Genomic DNA, 22,387 nt, shown 5'->3' with positions numbered 1-22,387 from the left:
CCCCTAACATTTATGGTTTGGTCGTGAGGGCGATGCGATCGGGAAATTTTCAGGCGGATTTTTCACCTCTCCTCCACTCTACCAACTGACATGCCGCACTCTAACCAGAGCAGATTTTGAAAATTTTCACTTTTTTGAGGACTCACTGATCAAAAACTGTAAATCTCAGCCTGATATAAAATATATTCCTGCGAAGACAAGAAAAATCACTGCGTTTTGATGGTTAAATGAAGTTTCTAGGTGAACGTATGGCGAAGCAGTGGCGTTTGGAAAACAGTGGACTTTTCAAGCCCATTTTTTTTCAGTCCCCATTCATTTCCTATGGGATTTTTTTCGCAGTTTTTTGCGAATAATTCTGCGATAAAATGACGAATTTCTTAGAAAAGTCATAGCACACTATTCCCGATGAAGCCGCACGTTTTGATATATAATTTGTTTTGGTTTTCTCAAAGGCCTAGGACGAGTTACGAATCGAAAAACGGCGGAAACGTGAAAAATAACTAGACAATTCCCGCTCGCGGAAATCGTGGGAGGGGCTCGGGATGTGTGCATGTCCGGAGCTGGGCAGGAGAGGGGTAATTTTTTGGTCCGTCACAGGCTTTTATTTTGAAATTCTTCTGTGCTTTTATTTTGAAAGGAAGAGACAGGAAGATCTCACCTGGTCAAAATTTGGATTGGAGTTACTGTAAAGGCTGTGTGAAGCAAAGAGGGTTAACTGGCAAATTGTGCTGTGCTTTTATTTTGAAAGGCACAGACAGGAAGATCTCACCCAGTCAAAATTGAGATTGGAGTTACTCAAAAGGTTGTGTGAAGCTGAGAGGGTTAACTGGCGTTTCCAGTCCGTCAAAGGCTTTTATTTTGAAATCATGCTGTGCTTTCATTTTGAAAGGCAAAGACAGGAAGATCTCACCTGGTCAAAATTTGGACTGGAGTTATTGTAAAGGCTGTGTGAAGCTGAGAGGTTTAACTGGTGTTTTCAGGCCAATCGCAGGCTTTTATTTTGAAATTTACTGTGCTTTTATTTTGAAAGGCAGAGACAGGAAGATCTCATCTGGTCAACATTTGCATTGGAGTTACTGTAAAGCAGGGGTCTCAAACTCAGTTCCTGGAGAACCACTATCCTCTGTGTTCCAGATGTTTCCTTCTTACAACACACCTGATTGAAGTGATTTGCTCATCATTAAGCTCAGCAGAAGCCTGATAACGAGCCTGATCATTTGAATCAGGTGTGTTGGAACTGAGTTTGACACCCCTGCTCGAAAGGCTGTGTGAAGCTGAGAGGTTAAACTGGCGTTTTCGGGTTCATCGCAGGCTTTTATTTTGAAATTGTGCTGTGCTTTTATTTTGAAAGGCCGAGACAGAAAGATCTGACCTGGTCAAAATTTGGATTGGAGTTACTGTAAAGCAGGGGTGTCAAACTCAGTTCCTGGAGGTCCACTATCCTCTATGTTCTAGATGTTTCCTTCTTCCAACACACCTGTTTCAAATAATCAGCTCATCATCAAGCTCACCAGAAGCCTGATAACGAGCCTGATCAGTTGAATCAGGTGTGTTGGAACTGAGTTTGACACCCCTGCTCGAAAGGCTGTGTGAAGCTGAGAGGTTGAACTGATTTTCAGGCTGAAATGCAGCTCCTGTGGAGGTATTGGGTGTGAAGGTGGGCGTGGCACACCAATGAGTCTGTGTGTGTGCGTCAGACCATGCCTGCGCGTGTGTAAGGGCGGTTGCTATGGGCCCCCATAGCAACGGTGCCTGCCACAGACAGCAGAAAAGTGCTTCTCAGCAGCACCGCGCAACGTCTCGTTCTGGCGCTAATTGTGGGCGAACCGTTAATGCGAGCTGAAAACTAAAATGACCGTGAGCGAGAGGAAGGCTGTGGCTATCCATAGATATGATTATTTTCCAAATATTGAGAGAAATGACCGAGTTACAGCGATTTAAAAAACACTGTCCCTCCATGAGCCAGATGATTCAGTTTACATTGGTTCTTATGGGGAGAACGGTGCGACTTTGGTCTAAACTGCTGCCTGCCATTTCCCTTCAGAAAGAGCTAGGTCTTCAAACTTGGATTCATTTGAATCCCAGGAAAATTGTCTACAATCTGACCAAATTTCATTCTCCTAACATTTATCGTTTGGTCGTGAGGGCGATGCGATCGTGAAATTTTCAGGCGGATTTTTCTCCTCTCCTCCACTCTACCAACTGACATGCCGCACTCTAACCAGAGCAGATTTTGAGAATTTTCACTTTTTTGAGGACTCACTGATGAAAAACTGTAAATCTCAGCCTGACATAAAATACATTCCTGCGAAGACAAGAAACATCACTGCATTTTGATGGTTAAATGAAGTTTCTAGGTGAACGTATGGCGAAGCAGTGGCGTTTGGAAAAAAGTGGATTTTTTGAGCCGAATTTTTTCACTCCCCATTCATTTTCTATGGGACTTTTTTCGCAGTTTTTTGCGAATAATTCTGCGAAAAAATGACGAATGTCTTAGAAAAGTCATAGCACACTATTCCCGATGAAGCCGCACGTTTTGATATATAATTTGCTTTGATTTTCTCAAAGCCCTAGGAGGAGAAGCGAATCGAAAAACGGCGGAAACGTGATTAATAAAATACTAGACAATTCCCGCTCGCGGAAATCGTGGGAGGGGCTCGGGATGTGTGCATGTCCGGAGCTGGGCAGGAGAGGGGTATTTTTTGGTCCGTCACAGGATTTTATTTTGAAATTGTGCTGTGCTTTTATTTTGAAAGGGAGAGACAGGAAGATCTCACCTGGTCAAAATTTGGATTGGAGCTACTGTAAAGGCTGTGTGAAACTGACAAGTTTAACTGGCAAATTGTGCTGTGCTTTTATTTTGAAAGGCAGAGACAGGAAGATCTGACCTGGTGAACATTTGGATTGGAGTTACTGTAAAGGCTGTTTCAAGCTGAGAGGTTTAACTGGCGTTTCCAGTACCTTGCAGGCTTTTATTTTGAAATTTTGCTGTGTTTTTATTTTGAAAAGAAGAGACAGGAAGATCTCACCTGGTCAAAATTTGGATTGGAGTTACTCAAAAGGCTGTGTGAAGCTGAGAGGTTTAACTGGCAAATTGTGCTGTGCTTTTATTTTGAAAGGCAGAGACAGGAAGATAACATCTAGTCAAAATTTGGATTGGAGTTACTCAAAAGGCTGTGTGAAGCAGAGAGGTTTAACTGGTGTTTTCAGGCCCATCGCAGGCTTTTATTTTGAAATTGTGCTGTGCTTTTATTTTGAAAGGGAAAGACAGGAAGATCTCACCTGGTCAACATTTGGATTGGAGTTACTCTAAAGCAGGGGTGTCAAACTCTGTTCCTGGAGGTCCACTATCCTCTATGTTTTAGATGTTTCCCTCTTCCAACACACCTGTTTCAAATAATCAGCTCATCATCAAGCTCAGCAGAAGCCTGATAACGAGCTTGATCATTTGAATCAGGTGTGTTGGAACTGAGTTTGACACCCCTGCTCTAAAGGCTGTGTGAAGCTGGGAGGTTGAACTGATTTTCAGGCTGAAATGCAGCTCCTGTGGAGGTATTGGGTGTGAAGGTGGGTGTGGCACTCCAATGAGTCTGTGTGTGTGCGTGGGAGCATGCCTGCGCGTGTGTAAGGGCGGTTGCTATGGGCCCCATAGCAACGGTGCCTGCCACAGACAGCAGAAAAGTGCTTCTCAGCAGCAGCGCGCAACGTCTCGTTCTGGCGCTAATTGTGGGCGAACCGTTAATGGTAGCTGAAAACTAAAATGACCGTGAGCGAGAGGAAGGCTGTGGCTAACCATAAATGTAATTATTTTCCAAATATTGTGAGAAATGACCGAGTTACAGCGATTTAAAAAAACACTGTCCCTCCGTGAGGCAGATGATTCAGTTTACATTGGTTCCTATGGAGAGAACGGTGCGACTTTGGTCTAAACTGCTGCCTGCCATTTCACTTCAGAAAGAGGTAGATCTTCAAACTTGGATTCATTTGAATCCCAGGAAAATTGTCTACAATCTGACCAAATTTCATTTTCCTAACTCTTATCGTTTGGTCGTGAGGGCGATGCGATCGGGAAATTTTCAGGCGGATTTTTCTCCTCTCCTCCACTCTACCAACTGACATGCCGCACTCTAACCAGAGCAGATTTTGAGAATTTTCACTTTTTTGAGGACTCACTGATCAAAAACTCTAAATCTCAGCCTGACATAAAATACATTCCTGCGAAGACAAGAAAAATCACTGCGTTTTGATGGTTAAATAAAGTTTCTAGGTGAACGTATGGCGAAGGAGTGGCGTTTGGAAAATAGTGGATTTTTTGAGCCGATTTTTTTCCGTCCCCATTCATTTCCTATGGGACTTTTTTCGCAGTTTTTTGCGAATAATTCTGCGAAAAAATGACGAATTTCTTAGAAAAGTCATAGCACACTATTCCTGAAGAAGCCACACGTTTTGATATATAATTTGCTTTGGTTTTCTCAAAAGCCTAGGACGAGTTAGCGACCGAAAATGTGAAGAAAAAATGATATTGGGGTAGTAATGGAAATACTAGACAATTCCCGCTCGCGGAAATCGTGGGAGGGGCTCGGGATGTGTGCATGTCCGGATCTCACCAGGTCAAAATTTGAATTGGAGTTACTCAAAAGGCTGTGTGAAGCTGAGAGGTTCAATTGGCGTTTCTAGTCCGTTACAGGCTTTTATTTTGAAATTGTGCTGTGCTTTTATTGTGAAAGGCAGAGACAGGAAAATCTCACCTGGTCAACATTTGGATTGGAGTTATTGTAAAGGCTGTGTGAAGCTGAGAGGTTTAACTGGTGTTTTCAGGCCCATCGCAGGCTTTAATTTTGAAATTGTGCTGTGCTTTTATTTTGAAAGGCAGAGACAAGAAGATCTCACCTGGTCAAAATTTCGATTGGAGTTACTCTAAAGGCTGTGTGAAGCTGAGAGGTTCAATTGGCGTTTCTAGTCCGTCACAGGCTTTTATTTTGAAATTGTGCTGTGCTTTTATTGTGAAAGGCAGAGACAGGAAAATCTCACCTGGTCAACATTTGGATTGGAGTTATTGTAAAGGCTGTGTGAAGCTGAGATGTTTAACTGGCATTTCCAGTCTGTCGCAGGCTTTTATTTTGAAATTGTGCTGTGCTTTTATTTTGAAAGGCAGAGACACTAAGACCTCACCTGGTCAACATTTGGATTGGAGTCACTCTAAAGGCTGTGTGAAGCTGAGAGGTTTAACTGGCATTTTTTGGTCTGTTGCAGGCTTTTATTTTGAAATTCTGCTGTGCTTTTATTTTGAAAGCCAGAGACAGGAAAATCAGACCTGGTTAAACTTTGGATTGGAGTAAAGGCTGTGTGAAGCTGAGAGGTTTCACTGGAGTTTTCAGTCCGTCGCAGGCTTTTATTTTGAAATTGTGCTGTGCTTTTATTTTGAAAGGCAAAGACAGGAAGATCTCACCAGGTCAAAATTTGGATTGGAGTTACTCGAAAGCAGGGGTGTCAAACTCAGTTCCTGGAGGTCCACTATCCTCTATGTTCCAGATGTTTCCTTCTGACAACACACCTGACTCAAATAATCAGCTCATCATTAAGCTCAGCAGAAGCATTATAACGAGCCTGATCATTTGAATCAGGTGTGTTTGAACTGAGTTTGACACCCGTGCTCTCAAGGCTGTGTGAAGCTGAGAGGTTGAACTGATTTTCAGGCTGAAATGCAGCTCCTGTGGAGGTATTGGGTGTGGAGGTGGGTGTGGCATTCCAGTGAGTCTGTGTGTGTGCGTGCGACCATGCCTGCGCGTGTGTAAGAGCGGTTGCTATGGCCCCCATAGCAACGGTGCCTGCCACAGACAGCAAAAAAGTGCTTCTCAGCAGCAGCGCGCAACGTCGCATTCTGGCGCTAATTGTGGGCTAACCGTGAATGCTAGCTGAAAACCGAAATAACCGTGAGCGAGAGGAAGGCTGTGGCTAACCATACATATGATTATTTTCCAAATATTGTGAGAAATGACCGAGTTACAGCGATTTAAAAAACACTGTCCCTCCATGAGGCAGATGATCCAGTTTACATTGGTTCCAATGGGGAGAACGGTGCGACTTTGGTCTAAACTGCTGCCTGCCATTTCCCTTCAGAAAGAGCTAGGTCTTCAAACTTGGATTCATTTGAATCCCAGGAAAATTGTCTACAATCTGACCAAATTTCATTCACCTAACATTTATGGTTTGGTCGTGAGGGCGATGCGATCGTGAAATTTTCAGGCGAATTTTTCACCTCTCCTCCACTCTACCAACTGACATGCCGCACTCTAACCAGAGCAGATTTTGAGAATTTTCACTTTTTTGAGGACTCACTGATCAAAAACTGTAAATCTCAGCCAGACATAAACTACATTCCTGCGGAGACAAGAAAAATCACTGCGTTTTGATGGTTAAATGAAGTTTCTAGGTGAACGTATGGCGAAGCAGTGGCGTTTGGAAAAAAGTGGATTTTTTAAGCCGATTTTTTTCACTCCCCATTCATTTTCTATGGGACTTTTTTCGCAGTTTTTTGCGAATAATTCTGCGAAAAAATGACGAATTTCTTAGAAAAGTCATAGCACACTATTCCCGATGAAGCCGCACGTTTTGATATATAATTTGTTTTGGTGCTCTCAAAGGCCTAGGACGAGTTACGAATCGAAAAACGGCGGAAACGTTAATAATAATAAAATATAATAAACGCTTTTTCAACAGGAGAACAATAGTGGCTCGTGGCTTCGCCACGAGCCACTCTCCTCCCATTGCTTTGCAATGGAGAGGAGAGTGGCTCGTGTCGAAGCCCGAGCCCCTAATAATAAACGCAGCAGGAGAACAATAGTGGCTCGTGGCTTCGCCACGAGCCACTCTCCTCCCATTGCTTTGCAATGGAGAGGAGAGTGGCTCGTGTCGAAGCCCGAGCCCCTAACTAGACAATTCCCGCTGGTGCGGAAATCGTGGGAGGGGCTCGGGATGGGTGCATGTCCGGAGCGGCGTATTTATTCTAAACGCTGTGTGAAGCTGAGAGGTTTAACTGGCATTTTCCGGTCCGTCGCAGGCTTTTATTTTAAAATTGTGCTATGCTTTTATTTTCAAAGGCAGAGACATGAAGATCTCACATGCTCAAAATTTGGATTGGAGTTACTCTAAAGGCTGTGTGAAGCTGAGAGGTTTAACTGGCGTTTTCCGGTCTGTGGCAGGCTTTTATTTAGAAATTGTGCTGTGCTTTTATTTTGAAAGGCAGAGACAGGAGGATCTCACCTGGTCAAAATTTGGATTGAAGTCACTCCTCAGGATGTGTGAAGCTGAGAGGTTTACTGTGATGACCCTGGGTCATTTTGTGCAGTGTTCATGTTGAGAAACTTGGTCTCCTCTCCTCCTCCTGTGTGTGTGTGTGCGTGTGAGTGGGTGTGGTTGTCCAGCAGAGTCAGTAGCTGTGACTAGTTCCTGGTGCTGAGGCTGATTGGGCTGCTGGGAGGATTGCTGCCACCTGAGAGTCTGCCTGGAGGCTACAAAAACCAGCTGCTGCAACCTGCTCACTCTCTCCTGATCCGGCCACCCTCGATGAAGCAGCCTGTTGTCAGCTCTGTGTGTTCATGTGATAGTTGGAGACTGATCCTGTGGTAGGGGCAGGAAGCCCAAAGACCTGTTAGTGACTAAGTTTGTTAATTGTTTATTCGGGAAACCCCAGTTTATAGTTTGCTTTATAAAATTAGAATTTTTATGTTACTGGGAGTTTTAAGTTACCTTTGTTTGTTTTGTTTAAAGAATAAACCTTTTGTGCACCTTTTGAGAATTTTTCCAGGCTGGCTTCATTGGGGGTGGCTGAGTCCAGAGCATTATCATGTTGCGTTCATGTTTCCCCTAGACCAGGGACGTAACATACCTGATGTTTTCCGGTCTGTCGCACCACTGCCAGGTGAAATGTATGCAGAGTGGGGGAAAATCGTTTCTTCTGGCCATTGAGGGATGATCTTCATTGGTATCCCTTTGAGGATGTGATGTCCCTCATTCGTCCTCCAGAGAATGTTACGTCACGTCATATGGCCATTGCAAGAGAGGTGTGGGATGCTCTGGCCAGCCACGGAATTTAAACCTGGACATCAGCTTTCTATGACATTGATCAGTTGTTCATGACTACTTTTGACATCCTCATTCATTTTTATAGATGTCTGCCTACAGTACTACTGTTTTTCATGTTTGACTATTGAATATTTGATCAGGTCCAGTTGTGGTCTTAGTGACATGTTGATGTATCATTCCTACTCACTGATCCTTTATTGAAAATATGTTCATATCATACATTCCAGCTTGTTATAGTTACACCTATATGAAAGAGAAAGCCCCAAAACCTAATATTTGAAATATGCAAGAAATTGAATGATAGGCATTGCAGGTTAATACACAGCATAAGATGTTATGAAACAACATTCCTGTGGTCCTGAGTATTTGTCAAATTTATGTTATGATCTATAATAAGAAGTAATGGATCCATTCAACCCTGTTACTCTAATTTCAACCGTTACCAAATAATTTTTATCAAAATAATCTTAAATGATTTTCCCAAACTCATGAGGGTTTGACCTATTGTACTTTTAGTGGTTTGAATGATTTAATTTGAAATAGATTTGAGCAAATATTTGCAATTTAATTAAAAAAAACAAGCAAATACTGAAAAGTTGGGCATGCCAGAGTTCAAAAGTTGTTTAAATTAATCGAGGTCAAGTCTTAACTGAAATTAAATGATTATCCAATGTGCATGTGGCCTTCTTTACTTAATGGTAAAGGATTTATTAAACATTTTTGAAAAAAATATACTTTTTCAGGTTCCTGAGTATTCATAACAGGATTGTACTATGCATGGCGCACATCAAATAAAACATTTCATAAAAAGTGTAACTTTAATGCCTGAGCTGGCCGAATCACATTATTTGATGGCTTGCTATCTGGTTTTCTTAAATATATGACCGAAAAATATGAGATTTTTCAAAGGTTAGGATGCCTAAATTGTCCTCCAATTCTGGAATGACCCATATACATAGAGAGAAGGACCAATGTAACAATGCAATACAAAATACTGTACATGTAGTACTATTATAGCAACCAAAGAAGACACTTCAGACTTGAAATATTTTCATATACTATACATTTTTTATTTACAACATTCAGCCTTTTCTTTCAGCCTTCTGGAGGTCTTCTGTGTTGTCTGTGGGTGTTAAAAGATCAAAATTAACTGGGGAAATTGAAATGTGAAACAAGTGCAAATCTGTACTGCGGTTTTTACCTGAGGCATGTCCCGTCGTAGCAGGTCGTGGAAGCAGATGTGGAGCTGCAGCCGTTACCGGACCTATACAGGCCGTCGGCCGACACTGCACACTACACACCCCGCTCCCTGGACCACAGGAAGCCAAGTCCAAATTCTAAAAGGTGAACAATTAAGAGTGGCAAATTAAAATCAATTAGTTTGACATTTTTCAACAATTAAGTAAATTGATGTGCACGATTAGAACGAATATCTATTGAACACTTGTTCCTACCTGAGACATGCCTATGGGGAGGCTGTAGAAGACTTCCAAAAGGACTGGGCGTCCGAGAGGAGGGGACTTGTGGGAGGACGTCTGATCTCACCACTGCACCTCCTGGACCCCCTCAGGCCTGGAACTCAAAGAACAAATCAGACCAAGAACAAAACACAGCAGAACAATGTGCCACATGAAAAACGTGTGACACAACTGTAAAATCGGACAGCACAACACGCTGATGTGTCACAAAGTGAGTGTGTGACACAAAATCAGTGTTGGCTGGTGAGGCTTTAGCCAGTCAAAATGCAATAGACCGGGCTGTGATAGCTATAATACGTTTGGAGAACACCTGACTGAACACATTTCTCAGGTTGGGAAATGTAAATGTGATCAATCACAGTGTTCTTGTCTGTGGTAGACTCTGTGATCAATTGGTTGTAGCCTCTGGACAGAAGTGCATCTCTTATGCTTTTTTTGCCTCTCGAAAGGAGGTCTTCGTTGAAGTCACCACAAACAACAATAGGGTGGTGATCCAACAGTTCCAATGTGTCCAAGAGAGCGTTGAGGTTTGGCAGAAACTTTTGCAAACCAAAATCTGGAGGTCTATACACAGTTGCTATTAGCACTTTGACTGGGACCTCAACCTTCACGACCAGACATTCGAGATCTGTGACACGTCCCATGCAGCTCGGCGCCTCCGCCATCAGAGCGCTCCTGCAGTACACGGCAACTCCACCCCCGGCCTTTGACGCCATGTCCCTGCACGTGGTGTAACACGCCTGTCTGCTGCGGTGAAACACAGTGTATCCCTCCAGATCAAAGGACGAGGATACAGAGGACCCTGACAGATGTGTCTCGGTGAGACAAAGCACATCTGCCAACCTGAGTTCGTGATGCAACTTCAGGTCCACCATGTGAGATGGAAGCCCTTGGGTGTTATGATGGACGATTGTCACCTCTGCGTCTGGTCGCTCCGTCCGGTTGAAGCGGTGCAACAGCGGAGTAACACTCTGGAAACTCGCGCTGCGCATGTCTTCCAAAGCTGTCGTAATGGCAGGGTCAGCATAGATTTTTGTCTCATCAAAATCGGTGATGGTGAGACCCTGAAGCGAAGTGGTGCGACTAAGCGCCACATACGCCATGCCTGGCTGAAACATGCGTTTCAGGCTCACGACAGCCGACGTCACCGTCATTCCCTGAACTTTGTGGGCTGTACACGCAAAGGCCAGCTTGACGGGGAACTGACGTCTCACGACTCCGCCCTTGCGACCGATGCTCTCCTCGGATCTCTCGACGTACACCAAGTCGTCCGAGGGGCCCAGAAGCTTTTTGCGGAGAGTCTGTCCTGCTGTGGTATTGTCCAGTCTAAGTCCAAGAAAGCTCACGACTTTAGGGTCACGTCTGTCAGGCAGAATGGTGGAGATGGTCCCAAAGGTTCCATTGACAAGGCCATCCTCCACGTTGAGATTCCTGATCAGCATAACTCTTGCTCCTTCAGCTGCCATTATGCTGTCAGGCAAATCTCTCTTGGTGCCTTTGATGTTGGGCACAGGCACCTTCCTGCCGGTAGCGACATCCTTCCTGTAGTCCTCGGCCGCTATTTTGACGTCCCCTTTAAGCAGGGAGGCCACGGTGGCTGCGTTGTGACCATCTACCTGCTTGTTGGTGGCAAAGACGTGCAGCGTTCCTGGCGGGCAATCTTTGCCGTCAGAGACGGCTCTCATGAGCAAGCCTCTGTCCGCAGCGCACAGAGGATCTTGCTTGCGCTTGACACGCAGTCGATTGAGGAGTTCGGCGAACGCTCGGTCATCCTTCTGGCGCATGATCTCCGTGAGGTTGACCATGGTGAAGCGCTCTCTCCAGAGATCAAACTCTGTCTCCTCGTAGACACAGAGCGGCTTGGCCCTGCCCAGCGGCGGCAGCTGGTAAAAGTCACCGACTGCGAGAACGGAAATGCCGCCAAAAGGTCTTCGGTTTCCTTTGAGCTGCTGGAATCGCCAGTTGACGTAGGCAAACAGCTTCTTGGAAACCATGGAAATCTCATCGATGATGAGAATTTCCACCGAAGTCAAAGTTGCTCTAAGTTCATCAAGTGCATTGCCCAGGCCCTGGTACGGCGGTTCCAGGGACCTGGGAAGCTTAAGGACAGAGTGCAACGTTTTGCCCGCGATGTTAAAGGCTGCCGTGCCCGTGAAGGCAGTCAGAAGGACAGAGGGCTGGGACATGTCAGCTGCGTCCCGGAATCTCGGGAGCTGCCGCAGAATCCTCGTTGCTTCCTCATGAATGCACTTGATGACGTGGGACTTACCGCAACCAGCTCCACCAGAGACAAAGTAGTGGAACGGTTCTGGATCTTGGCCCCACACACGCCGAAGGCACCACTGGCGCACAGCGTAGAAGACGCACGCCTGGGTCTCGTTCAGACTCTGAAACATCTTGCGGACAAAGTCTGGACTTAACCGAGGCGCCTCGATTCGGGGAACGGGTTCACCGACATTCAGGTCTTCAAAGTCGGGCACGGCGTCTTCGTCCTGCTCCTCTGGGATCTTTTCACGGAGCTCAAGACACTCCTGCCGTTCCGCCTCAACCTCGGGTGCGAACGTGTTCCAAGCGTTGAGGACCGGACCGAACTGGACGTTCTGGAGTGCCTTATCCATGCCTGCGCCTCGTCCCTCGAATCGCTTCCTGTTGTGCTCCACGATGTCCTTGACGTCGCGTCGGGATTTGTAGAACTCTTCGTACGAGGTGCGACCCCCGTCGTTGAGTTCGTCGTCAGATCGGTGGGGGAGGTACAGCTTTAGCAGTCGTCTGAAATGTTTTTCTGGCGCCTTGGTCTCAGAGAAGCGCGCATATCGAATGACTGCTGGTTTTCCGACTGTCCTCTTGGCAATATGTCCTTTATCACACAAAAGGGCAATGGCACTGGGGCCCTGTGCTTGTTCGCCGTAGACTACCCGGTAGTCTGATGCAAACTCAGCCAGGCACATCCCCTGAAACTCGGGAGTCTTTGGTCTGAACAGGTACTTGTCAGGTACCCCCAACATCCAGACCTCTTCAGAGTCAGGTGCCATGTCCTTCAGGCGACTCATAGGAAGACTCATCTTCATGGCTTCCTCGTCCGTCGAGAGGAAAATCACAGACCGCGAGCACTTTTTCAGGGGCAAGCTGCACGTGCGAGCCACTGCCTCCTGGGCGCTGACCTCTCGGTGCTTCGCATAGGCCTGCATGATCTTTCTCATTTCCTCACGTTGGTTGAAAGCAGACTCTCTGCTGGTCTTCACGACCGAGTTCAGGATCTCGGTCATCTCATGCTCCGGCTTGGTGATGTACGACATCATGTACATGGCACAGCAGTACTCGTCCAGGACGTACTGGATGTCCATGTTGGCGTTCCAAGCGCGGAGAAGGTCTGGGTTATAGGCGTTAACCCAACATTCGTTCGGCTGCCGCTTCAGCATGACCACGCTCCCGCTTGTCAGATTTTCGGCGCACTTCATATAGGCGTCGTGTTCCAAGTCGCATCGACGGAGGAGATCTGACAAGCTCTCAAAGGAGGCCCTCGGATCCATGAGGAGCTCTCTCAGGTGCCGAAGCTTTTCCTTTGCTTCCCTTTGCTGCCGACGGATCTGCTCCCTCCGTTCCTTCATCACCTCTTCCTGGTCTTGACCATCTTCCATTTCCACATCGGCAGCAAAGGGCTCCGTGATCCAGGTGATATCAAACGGCAGCTTGGGGAAGCCATAACGACACACCACGTTTCCCTTTCGGCAAGAGCCGGTGTGGCTCCTGCTGTGTACCTGAACTTCCGAGACGATTTTGTGGAGCTCCGGGTCCTTCTCGGGGTCAGGCATCTGGCAGGAAATGTGGCGGTCAATGAACCTGCATACGGTGTGGTCCAAGTCCTCGCCGTACACAGGGGCGTCTTTGACCCACACTAGCATGTGAATGTGTGGGCTTCCGCGGGCCTGAAATTCCACGCGGTAAAAATAATCCTCCACCTCGCCGATGGGCCGCGCTGGTGAGAGGATCAACTTTGCCATAAGGGCATCCACACGTTTTTCAAACATGCGCATAACGGTGACAGGGTTACTGCGCAAAATGTCACACTTGGCTTTCCAGTCCAGTTCGGAAAAGTCACCAAGCGTTTGTCCTTGCTGAGATTTGATGACCCCAATTATTTCAGGCCATCTCATCTCAGCTGCCGAAAAAGTCAAAAAGAACGTCGGTTTGCCGAGTTGCCTGAGCATAGCATGCAAATCTCTCAGGCTTTTATTCCAATATGCAGGTGTGCCTCTCAGAGGCTGCATAAATCGCATGGCCTCTTTGGCCTGAATTAATCTCTCCACCTCCTCTTTGTCCTGGAGCATGGAGTTTTTGATGGCACGCCCGTCTTTTGTGCGCATCTTTCCTTTGCGCATTTGAATCGACATACTTCCTCTCGCGAGGTTCGTCTCCGTTACAAACTGCGCAAAGAAAAGGTAAGTCTGGTCCTCGGCAAACCGCGTGTCTGCCCCGAAAAGCCTGGCGTTAAAGTATCTGCTGGGTGAAAGCTTGATGGGACGGTCTTCATCCAGCGTGTTCTCTCCTGTGGGAAACTGCACAGGGAACGCCATGGCTTCCAGTTTGGGGATTGCAAAAAATCCCACAGGTTTGTTGCCTTGGGCGGGGGCAACGCTGAAAATGCCATCTCCATAGGAAAGGATTTCCTGCGCAATGTCTGGTGGCTGCATGCAGGTGTCCAGAGCAAGTCCAGGTCTTAGCTCCTCCTGCTGTTCGGTGGGTATGTCTGCAGCTAAATTGGTCTGGTAGCTGTCAGACACTTGTAGCAGCTCTTGGTCCAAGATGTCTTCTCCCCACTGGGCAGCATCCATGCCGTCGTGCTGAGAGTCTATGTCATCAGCAGACTCCTCCAAGAGGGTTTCTGTCGTGACATATTGGACCGGTTTTCCAGCTCAGTGCTTGGTGATGGCATGTCAGTATTGCACGTTTGGTCGTCTTCTGGCCGACTCGTTCCTGCGGCTGACACAAAATCGGCCAAGACTGGCTCAGTGTAGCTATCAGCCGCCTCCAGCAGCTCCTCGTCGAGCATGCCGTCTTCTCCCCACTGCGCATCATCCGTGCACTCGTTGTCTGAGTCGTGGAGGAGATTTTGGAACGTGGCCTGTTCATCAATGGTCACATCAGAATACTCAGAGTGCTGCTCTCTGAGTTTTTCCAGGGCTACCAGCACATTCTTCATGTTGACAGTGTAGAAGTGCTGGTAACCTTTGAATCGAATGTGACGCTTTAATTTCACCTGCAGTAGCTGTGCTTCTGGGAGGGGACGTGGAAGACTGTTGACAACGCTTTCCACTTCCGATGGAACGCACACAACAGCTCCATGGACTGCTCGCTGCTGTCCTTTCGGTAAGGCGATGATCTTCGCAAACGGGAGGATTTTTGCGATGAGCTGTCTTTCCAGCATGTTGAGTTGGGCCAACTCCGGGGGAATGGGTGCCAACTCTAAATTGTTCGCTACTGCATGTGTTGGCATCCTCCCACGACTGAGGTGGCTGTCACAGTTGTGGCAGATCCACTCCTGCAGTCTCTCTGGTGGCATTGAGCAAGGGGAGGAGCACTCAGCGTCACAGACATGCACATATGTTCCAGTCAAGCAAGCCTGTGCCACGTCGATGTTGGTGGAGTATTTAACTCTCTTGCATGACTTGACTTGATTTGGAAACATAGTCCTGTGGCAGACAGTACAGACGTATGTTGGTCCATGGCTGATGGTCTCACGGAATTCTGCTATTGCCGCTGCCATCACTGAAGTGAGCACTGGCTGGCAAGAGGTTCCGAGCTGTCGGTATTTCCGCCTGATGCTCAGTGCTCTCTGCAACTTCTGACGCATGTCAGGATTGGCAGCCAACCTGCGTCTTCTGAGCAGGCTACAGCGTTGAATATGATGTAGCCTGAACTCTGGATCCTTCCTGTACCTCTGGACAACATACTTTTTCTGCCTGTTCAGAATGGCTGGATCCGTGCTGTACCTCTTGAGAACATCATTTTTTTGCCTGTTCCGAAAGGCAGGATCCGTGCTGTACCTCTTGACAACATAATATTTTTGCCTGTTCCGAAAGGCTGGATCTGTGCTGTACCTCTTGACAACATAATTTTTTTTCCTGCTCCGAAAAGCAGAATCTGTCATGTATTTGTTTTTTACGCTGTCTCGCATTTTGACATTGAACTTGGCATAGTATTTTTTAGAAGACAATAGCCGTTGTTCACGGTTCTTTTGCACACATTTACTCTGTGCCTGAATTTTTTTCCTGCGAAATTCGGCACAGCTGGCATACCTAATTCTTTCACAGGTTTTTTTCACAATTTTTTCTTTGATTTGTTCAGTTTTGTCACATGCTCTCCTCTTGGCTTTTTGCCTCCGATCTTTGTTGATTTTAGAGAGCTTTATTTCTTGTGGGACAGCTGAGGAACCTTTAATGTCCTCCTCAATTTTGACAGCCGTCCCACTGTCTGCCTGCAATGCGAGGAGAGCAGGTTCAGACACTTCATCTTGAACCTCGGTTTCCGGGGATTGTCTAAGATGTTCACTGGGGCTGTCAGTCTGAAAAGATACCGGGACAAACTCGTAACTTGCAGAGTCTCCACGGTCTCTGAAGAGTGTGTGGAGGTGGTTAGCCAGGTCACTGAGTTCCGCAAAAGTCATGACGATCGCCTTACCGGAATGAGAGGGTAATCCTCTCAAGTCTCTGGAGTGGGAATCAAACACTCCATACCTCCCGGACTGATCACGGAAAACAGCAATAACCTCAGGTGAAATGATGATTAAAGCCTGATTAACCTCTGCAGAAAGAGACTCCAGCTGGCTGGCAAGCGGAAGCCACCACTGCCGTCTTCCAGGGCTCGATACTTGAGTTTTTAAAAAGCCACACCTGATGTCACGCATGTTGACATTATACAAATGTCTGTCTGTGAGGACTTGCTTTGGCATCTCCTCGACTGTCAGGTGATTGCTCTGGAAGGTCTTGTCGCGAATCAACTGCTGTTTGACTCCGACATACAGCGCGTCTCCCTGAGCCAGGACTCTATCGAGTGTCGTCCTGGTGAACTGACAGCCCTCAGTGTGGTATGCCAGAAATGTCAATGCATTACAGCTACACTGATGGTTGCGGGAAAATACTTTGTACCTCCTATCATTCTGAGAATGACTGGCCCGGACTGACTCCACACGGCGAATCTCGCTCCTGGTTTTATCCTGAAAATTATGACAAATTGTGATCAGTAATTATTATACTTTCATTATTTATTCAGACAGCTTAATTTTTTTTAGCTTGGCATTAGTACTAGCTTCTTCAGTTAAAGGATCATATGATTTAATGTTTCAGTGAGAACTTTTATTGTTCCAACATTATGAACATCCTCTCACCAATTTATGGAAATCTTGTATTATTTTAGCGTATTATTGCTTAATATTACCTTAGCTAGTTTAATATACATATTTGTGTGTTTACTGCAATCACGCATATTACATATGTGTATATTATGTATATAACATTATACATATTAACATATATTTTATATATAGTTTACACATACACATCTATCTATCTATCTCTCTCTCTCTCTCTCTCTCTCTCTATATATATATATATATATATATATATATTTATTTATTTATTTATTTATTTATTTAGTGTGTGTGTGTGTGTGTGTGTATATACACATCGATATATATATGTGTGTGTGTTTTGTTGTATTATTGTATTATTTGTAGAATTTCCCTCCGGGACTTTTTTCCAGGGCATTGTAACATATTTTCTTTATTTCTTGAAATTGCATTTGAACAGATCATAATGACTTACATTTTTTCTGAGACCATGAACACATAACCCGATGTCACCCAATTTAATTGACTAGTTAGCTCCTATTCTGTAGACATCAAGACAGATTTCAACATCACATTACTATTTTAACGTAATGGGACTTGCTCCAATGTTTGTGAGGAGGCTTAAGGAGGGTGCTTTGAGCAGACAACTTATGACTAAATCACAGTTGTTTCATCTAACAGACAGTTGACGGTCATGGGATCAACATTACTGTACAGACTGAAGGCTACTGAAGACTGCCTGGACCACATACTTTTCCTGTTTGTCTGAAATGCAATTACATAACAGTCAGTATTCCACTGACTTTTTTCCACCATGCCAATGGCAAGTGATGTAAATATTTTATTCACCTTTTCTACATGAATTTTGCCAGTGGCTAGTGCTAATGTAAAACCCTGATTAGAAGCAAGAGTTACTTTGTGAAAGCAACGGCACACAACACAGCATTACAGGTAGCTTATTGTATTGTGACCAGCGTAATAACAGTTCTCTCAATTGCCAAAAAATATTTTTAACTGCAGTAAACAAACAAACAAAAAAAACAATCATGACTTACTAAAAAAAAAAATACTTGTGTATTGTCTAACATGTCTATCATAGAGGAATAAACTTACATTGTCTGTTGGTGCATCAGCTGAGGTGGATGCAGCTGTCATGAACCAGGGCCACTGGGCTTGTGATGGAGTCAGTGTTCGGGTCATCTGATAAATGACAATAACAGTGACACGTAAAAAATAAAGCAACACGATAGCTGGATAGTCGGAAAACGACTAAATAGCATCAGTTGTCTAAAAGCTAGCTATCTAGCTATTCAAAAGCTATGCATCTAGCTAACGGCTAGCTAGCCTTTGAATAAGCAAGATTGCTAGCTGCCAGCTTGCTAGCCAGTAGTTTCAGTTGTCCCAAAGCCAACTACCCGAAAGATAGCAAGCTAACAAATAAGCTCGATTGGTAGCTGATAGCTAGCTAGTAGTTTCAATTTTCCTAATGCTAGCGATTCATTGGAATTGTGATTATACAGTAAATGTGCCAGAAAAAAAACAGGAATGACAAAAATGGCCACAAATGGAGATGCCTGCTTTGTAATGTTCTTTTAATTGATTATAGAGAGGTAAATATACCTTCTCAGGAGAAGGAGGCTTGCAGCCCGCATCATCAGCTGTCCAGACCTGTCTATTCGGTGAGGGGGTCATCATCTTGGCCATCTAAACACAGAACAACAAAACTTCAGTGAAATGACGATGATTTTCAGTCAGATGATACATATTGATGAGAAGAGGACTAATCCTTACCTTTGCAATGGGAGAACAAACAGGGGTTTCTGTCTTGCCCCAACTGCAGGACAATCTGGCCGGGGGTGAGTCAAACAGCTGATGACAGATGAGAAAAAACATAGCAAGTGTCAGTGTGGACAATGTCGATGCCTGTGGAATGGAGTCAGCAGCAACCAAATGAGATACCAATTAAATGGAGTTGAACAGCTATCCAACAATTTACAACTACATTTCTGTGTAGCTGATTCAAGTCTTTTATTTGTGGCTGTTGTTATGAACTAGTTTTACTTAATTGCAGATGACACTAAAAAAAAAAACATCTGCAGAATTAACTGTCAGGAATTACACGTTTGAACATTCATACAATCCTTCCGTGGGAGATCAAATTTTAATCAATCAACTTACCTTCTTTGGCTTAGGAGAAGCCTTGAAATCCGCCAGGCAAGACATATGGGAGGGAGACACTTTCTCCATGGCACTTAGGGCTGTGCTGCTGAACCAGACGGGGTTCAGTGGAAGGAAGCTCTCCTCCACCTGTAAAACACAAAGCAGACACTACTAATTACAGTTTTTCCTGTCAAAAAACAACCAGTAGCATCTGAAAGAAATATCTGAAGAATCACAAACCTGCTGTTGAGCCATCCTGGGCTTTGGTGAACCTCTGGACCGGGAGGTTCCCGAGGATGGCTCGTCTGCAATCACAGAAAGCGTCACAGTGAATTATAACTAATGTTTTTTACCACAGTACACATATTATTACCATTATTATCACAATACATGATGTCACAGTTGTCTAAAAAAAAGTCTACAAAACATAAAGCAATTTATCAATTACCTTGCCGCCCTGACCAATTTTCCTCCGTTCACGGGGTTTCGGGCTGGGTGGAGCAGGGGATCTCTCTCTCACTGTAGCTTTCCGAACTGGAGGCTGAGGAGAGATCCGGGGCGAAGGAGGTGGTGTCACCAGTTGCTCGCTGGCAGCGGACCAGAATAACTGGACGAGGATCCCCATCCCCTCACGATCACTCAGATGGACCTGCATAAATAAGAAATAAAAAAAACACACATACAAACAGTTTTAATGTCAGTGAACATCTGCTGTGAACCAAACTTGTCCAATCAACAACTTTTTTTCACAACATACTACACTTACACCATCCTTGCTCCACAGCACCAAATCACTCAGGGGGAAGTGCTCTGCAGTGTTGTAGAACTTTACACCTTGAAAAAAAAAAAGTCATCATTGTACCAAAATATCCATTGATACTTGAGTTATTGTTAAAATGTAGGTCACGTCTTTCTAGTTTGTTCATTCAGTGAATGGAATGGATGAAAACAATGTTTTTCCTCTTACCCATACGAGCAGCCACACGTCTGTATTCCTGGCGAAGCAGGTCCTGGTGTTGGACGTCGACGACCAGGCGGGGAGGAAAGTCGACCACAAAAACCTTGGACCAGCGGTTGCCACAAGTGGTGAGGAGATTGGCAAAGTCCACACCGGCCTTCTCAACAGTGGTGCTGGTCAGGTTGTTGCCAGGGGCCATGACGCAGACGGCATCAGGTGCACGAGGAACTGCAGCGTGCAGAACCTCAGTGCGAATTTCAGAAGCAGATGCCCCTGGGATCGACAGGAAGCCAAAGCTCAGCCGAGACTCTGGCATCCGAATAAAGCCATCTACAAGAGCACGTAGATGGGAGTCCCCGACAAGAAGAATGAACTGCAAAAGAAATACCACAGTTTTAGTATCAAAGTCAAAAGAACTTTTTAAGAAAACGAACAACAACAATCAATAATTATACCTTCTTTCCAAGGCGCTCAGGAGGAATGACCAACTTGTGGTTGCGCCCAGTAAAGGGTGAAGTTGGCCATTTTTTAACCTTGTGGCGGTAACCGGTGCCACGGCCTGTTCACAAGAAGACAGAGCAAAAGAGGATTTAAAACAGATTTCAAACAAAGAGAGCTCATACAACAATCACCATTTTCTATTATTGTATGAGAACAGCAGAATCTGTGTTCAACGGGTAATTGTTGGGGGTACACTAAATATGATTTGTGAAGATATTTCATGATAAAAACAGCTGAGTACTTACGTGCAATAAAGTTTGCACGCGCCTGCCGCTCTTCCCAGAACCGTCCGGCTGGCAGGGTGGAACCAACCTTCTGTGAGCAAATAATACACTTATTTAATTCAACATCGTGCGGATGCCATGAATGTGTCCAACTTAGCACATTCTGTATTGCACAAGTGAGCATGTCAGTTCGGGTGTAAACATACCTTGTACTGGGGAGAGCGGGAGCAGTGGGGTGCGTCGACAGGAGGGGTGGGCATCTCAGACGCGTCCAGCTTCCTCCAGCGCTGCTTCTGGGCCTGGGAGCGTCTCCCCTTCCGAGGCATCCTGGAAGACAGCACAAGAGCACAAGAGACACACAAACACAGGGAGAGAGAGACAGAGAGAGAGAGAGAACAAGGCACACAAAACAGATGGATGGATGGATGGATGGATGGATGGATGGATACGAGGTGATGCAGTGGTGGTCGACCAAAGGATGTCCAAGGGCAATCCAGAGGCTCTCCAAAAGGCTGTCCAAAGGCTGGTGAAAAAAAAAAAAAAAACAGTTATCTAAAAGCACTGCTGTGAAACAGTAAGCACCAATATGAGCAGCAAAACATGCATGTACAAGACACATCTAATGTCCTCACTATGTGTTTTTTCATCAGAGGGAAAAATCTACTTACACTCCTGACTCAAACTGAAACAACTAATTCAAAACACAAAAGGGCTAAAGATCAGACAATGGCTACTAAATTAAAGCACTACTGCATGTTTTCTCAGAAAGAAGAAGAATCTCAACATGTCTGCAGCAAAAGTAGCTGAACTGGTCTTTAACACAGCACAGAGAATTAATATGACACTGTAATTAATGATATGTTAACATTTCCTCATGCAACATGCCTTAAATAAACGATATTATACTCATCATGATGTCCTAAGTGACTGATAGAACTGATTGTAAGATAATGGAACAAAGCACTGGCACCTTAATTAATTTTAACATCAAAATTGCTGAAAAATGTAGTCAATGTTACATTTAGCCACACTACTTTTTAAGCAAACACTACAAGATACAAGAGATACTTCATCTGTCAGAGCACTATTTTACAGAGACAAATGTATAAACACAGTATAAACTAAGGCTTCAACATAGTGAAGAAATGATAAATCCTTTGTATATTTTCTGTGTTTTAAAAAGCTGAAAAGACAGAAATAATCCCACATCAGCAGATGCATGTACTGCTGCTACTATAACTGCCTGTATACAATTATTCAGCTGGAGTGGCAGTACTTTTAAACAGATTTAATGGTGATATTCTGGAAACCAAAGCTTCAAACAAAGGCCGCCGGATCATTGTAGTTTTGAAGGTGGATGATTTGATGTCTATCATTTGTAATGTTTATGGACCAAACAGAGCATCGCAAGCAAAGGACATGTTTACTGAACTCTCTTCAGCTTTGGACCATTTAAAGGAAAAATACAAAGATTCTACTATTATCATAGGAGGAGACTTTAATGATGCTCCAGATGATTACATGGACAGACATCCTCCAAGATCTGCATCATTACTGGGCTTTAAACCCACCTCATTTATAAGTGATCATCTTTGTTAACCGATGTGTGGAGATTTATGAACCCCAATGTCACAGA

General features: G+C 45.0%; 2 protein-coding genes and 1 long non-coding RNA gene across 3 annotated transcripts; all 3 read right to left on the bottom strand.

Annotated features, from left to right (window-relative positions):
- Window positions 1–9,131: 9,131 nt before the first annotated feature.
- On the bottom strand, window positions 9,132–14,472 carry LOC127531125 (uncharacterized). The gene is made up of 3 exons (XM_051939602.1): window positions 9,540–14,472; window positions 9,287–9,422; window positions 9,132–9,208 (listed from the first exon to the last, which is right to left on the bottom strand). The coding sequence occupies exon 1, from the start codon at window positions 14,393–14,395 to the stop codon at window positions 9,815–9,817; it is 4,581 nt and encodes a 1,526-aa protein (XP_051795562.1). The 5' UTR covers window positions 14,396–14,472; the 3' UTR covers window positions 9,132–9,208; window positions 9,287–9,422; window positions 9,540–9,814.
- Window positions 14,413–15,753, bottom strand: LOC127531126 (uncharacterized). The gene is made up of 2 exons (XM_051939603.1): window positions 15,662–15,753; window positions 14,413–15,553 (listed from the first exon to the last, which is right to left on the bottom strand). The coding sequence occupies exons 1-2, from the start codon at window positions 15,736–15,738 to the stop codon at window positions 14,413–14,415; spliced, it is 1,218 nt and encodes a 405-aa protein (XP_051795563.1). The 5' UTR covers window positions 15,739–15,753.
- Window positions 15,754–20,481: 4,728 nt separating this feature from the next.
- LOC127531127 (uncharacterized) lies at window positions 20,482–21,428 on the bottom strand. The gene is made up of 3 exons (XR_007938073.1): window positions 20,958–21,428; window positions 20,773–20,842; window positions 20,482–20,585 (listed from the first exon to the last, which is right to left on the bottom strand). It is a non-coding gene; the product is annotated as an uncharacterized LOC127531127 (long non-coding RNA).
- Window positions 21,429–22,387: the final 959 nt, after the last annotated feature.

Source organism: Acanthochromis polyacanthus, chromosome 19, assembly GCF_021347895.1.
Source record: "Acanthochromis polyacanthus isolate Apoly-LR-REF ecotype Palm Island chromosome 19, KAUST_Apoly_ChrSc, whole genome shotgun sequence".
Classification (NCBI taxonomy): Eukaryota; Metazoa; Chordata; class Actinopteri; family Pomacentridae; genus Acanthochromis; species Acanthochromis polyacanthus.
This window is presented reverse-complemented; position numbering and strand designations above follow the sequence as displayed.

Coding starts and splice junctions, on each gene's coding strand:
- LOC127531126 (XM_051939603.1), bottom strand. CDS start 15,738: ATGCGAGACAGCGTAAAAAACAAATACATGACAGATTCTGCTTTTCGG. Junction 15,554..15,661: donor AAAAATTATGTTGTCAAGAG/GTACAGCACAGA, acceptor TGTTCTCAAGAG/GTACAGCACGGATCCAGCCA.
- LOC127531125 (XM_051939602.1), bottom strand. CDS start 14,395: ATGGATGCTGCCCAGTGGGGAGAAGACATCTTGGACCAAGAGCTGCTA.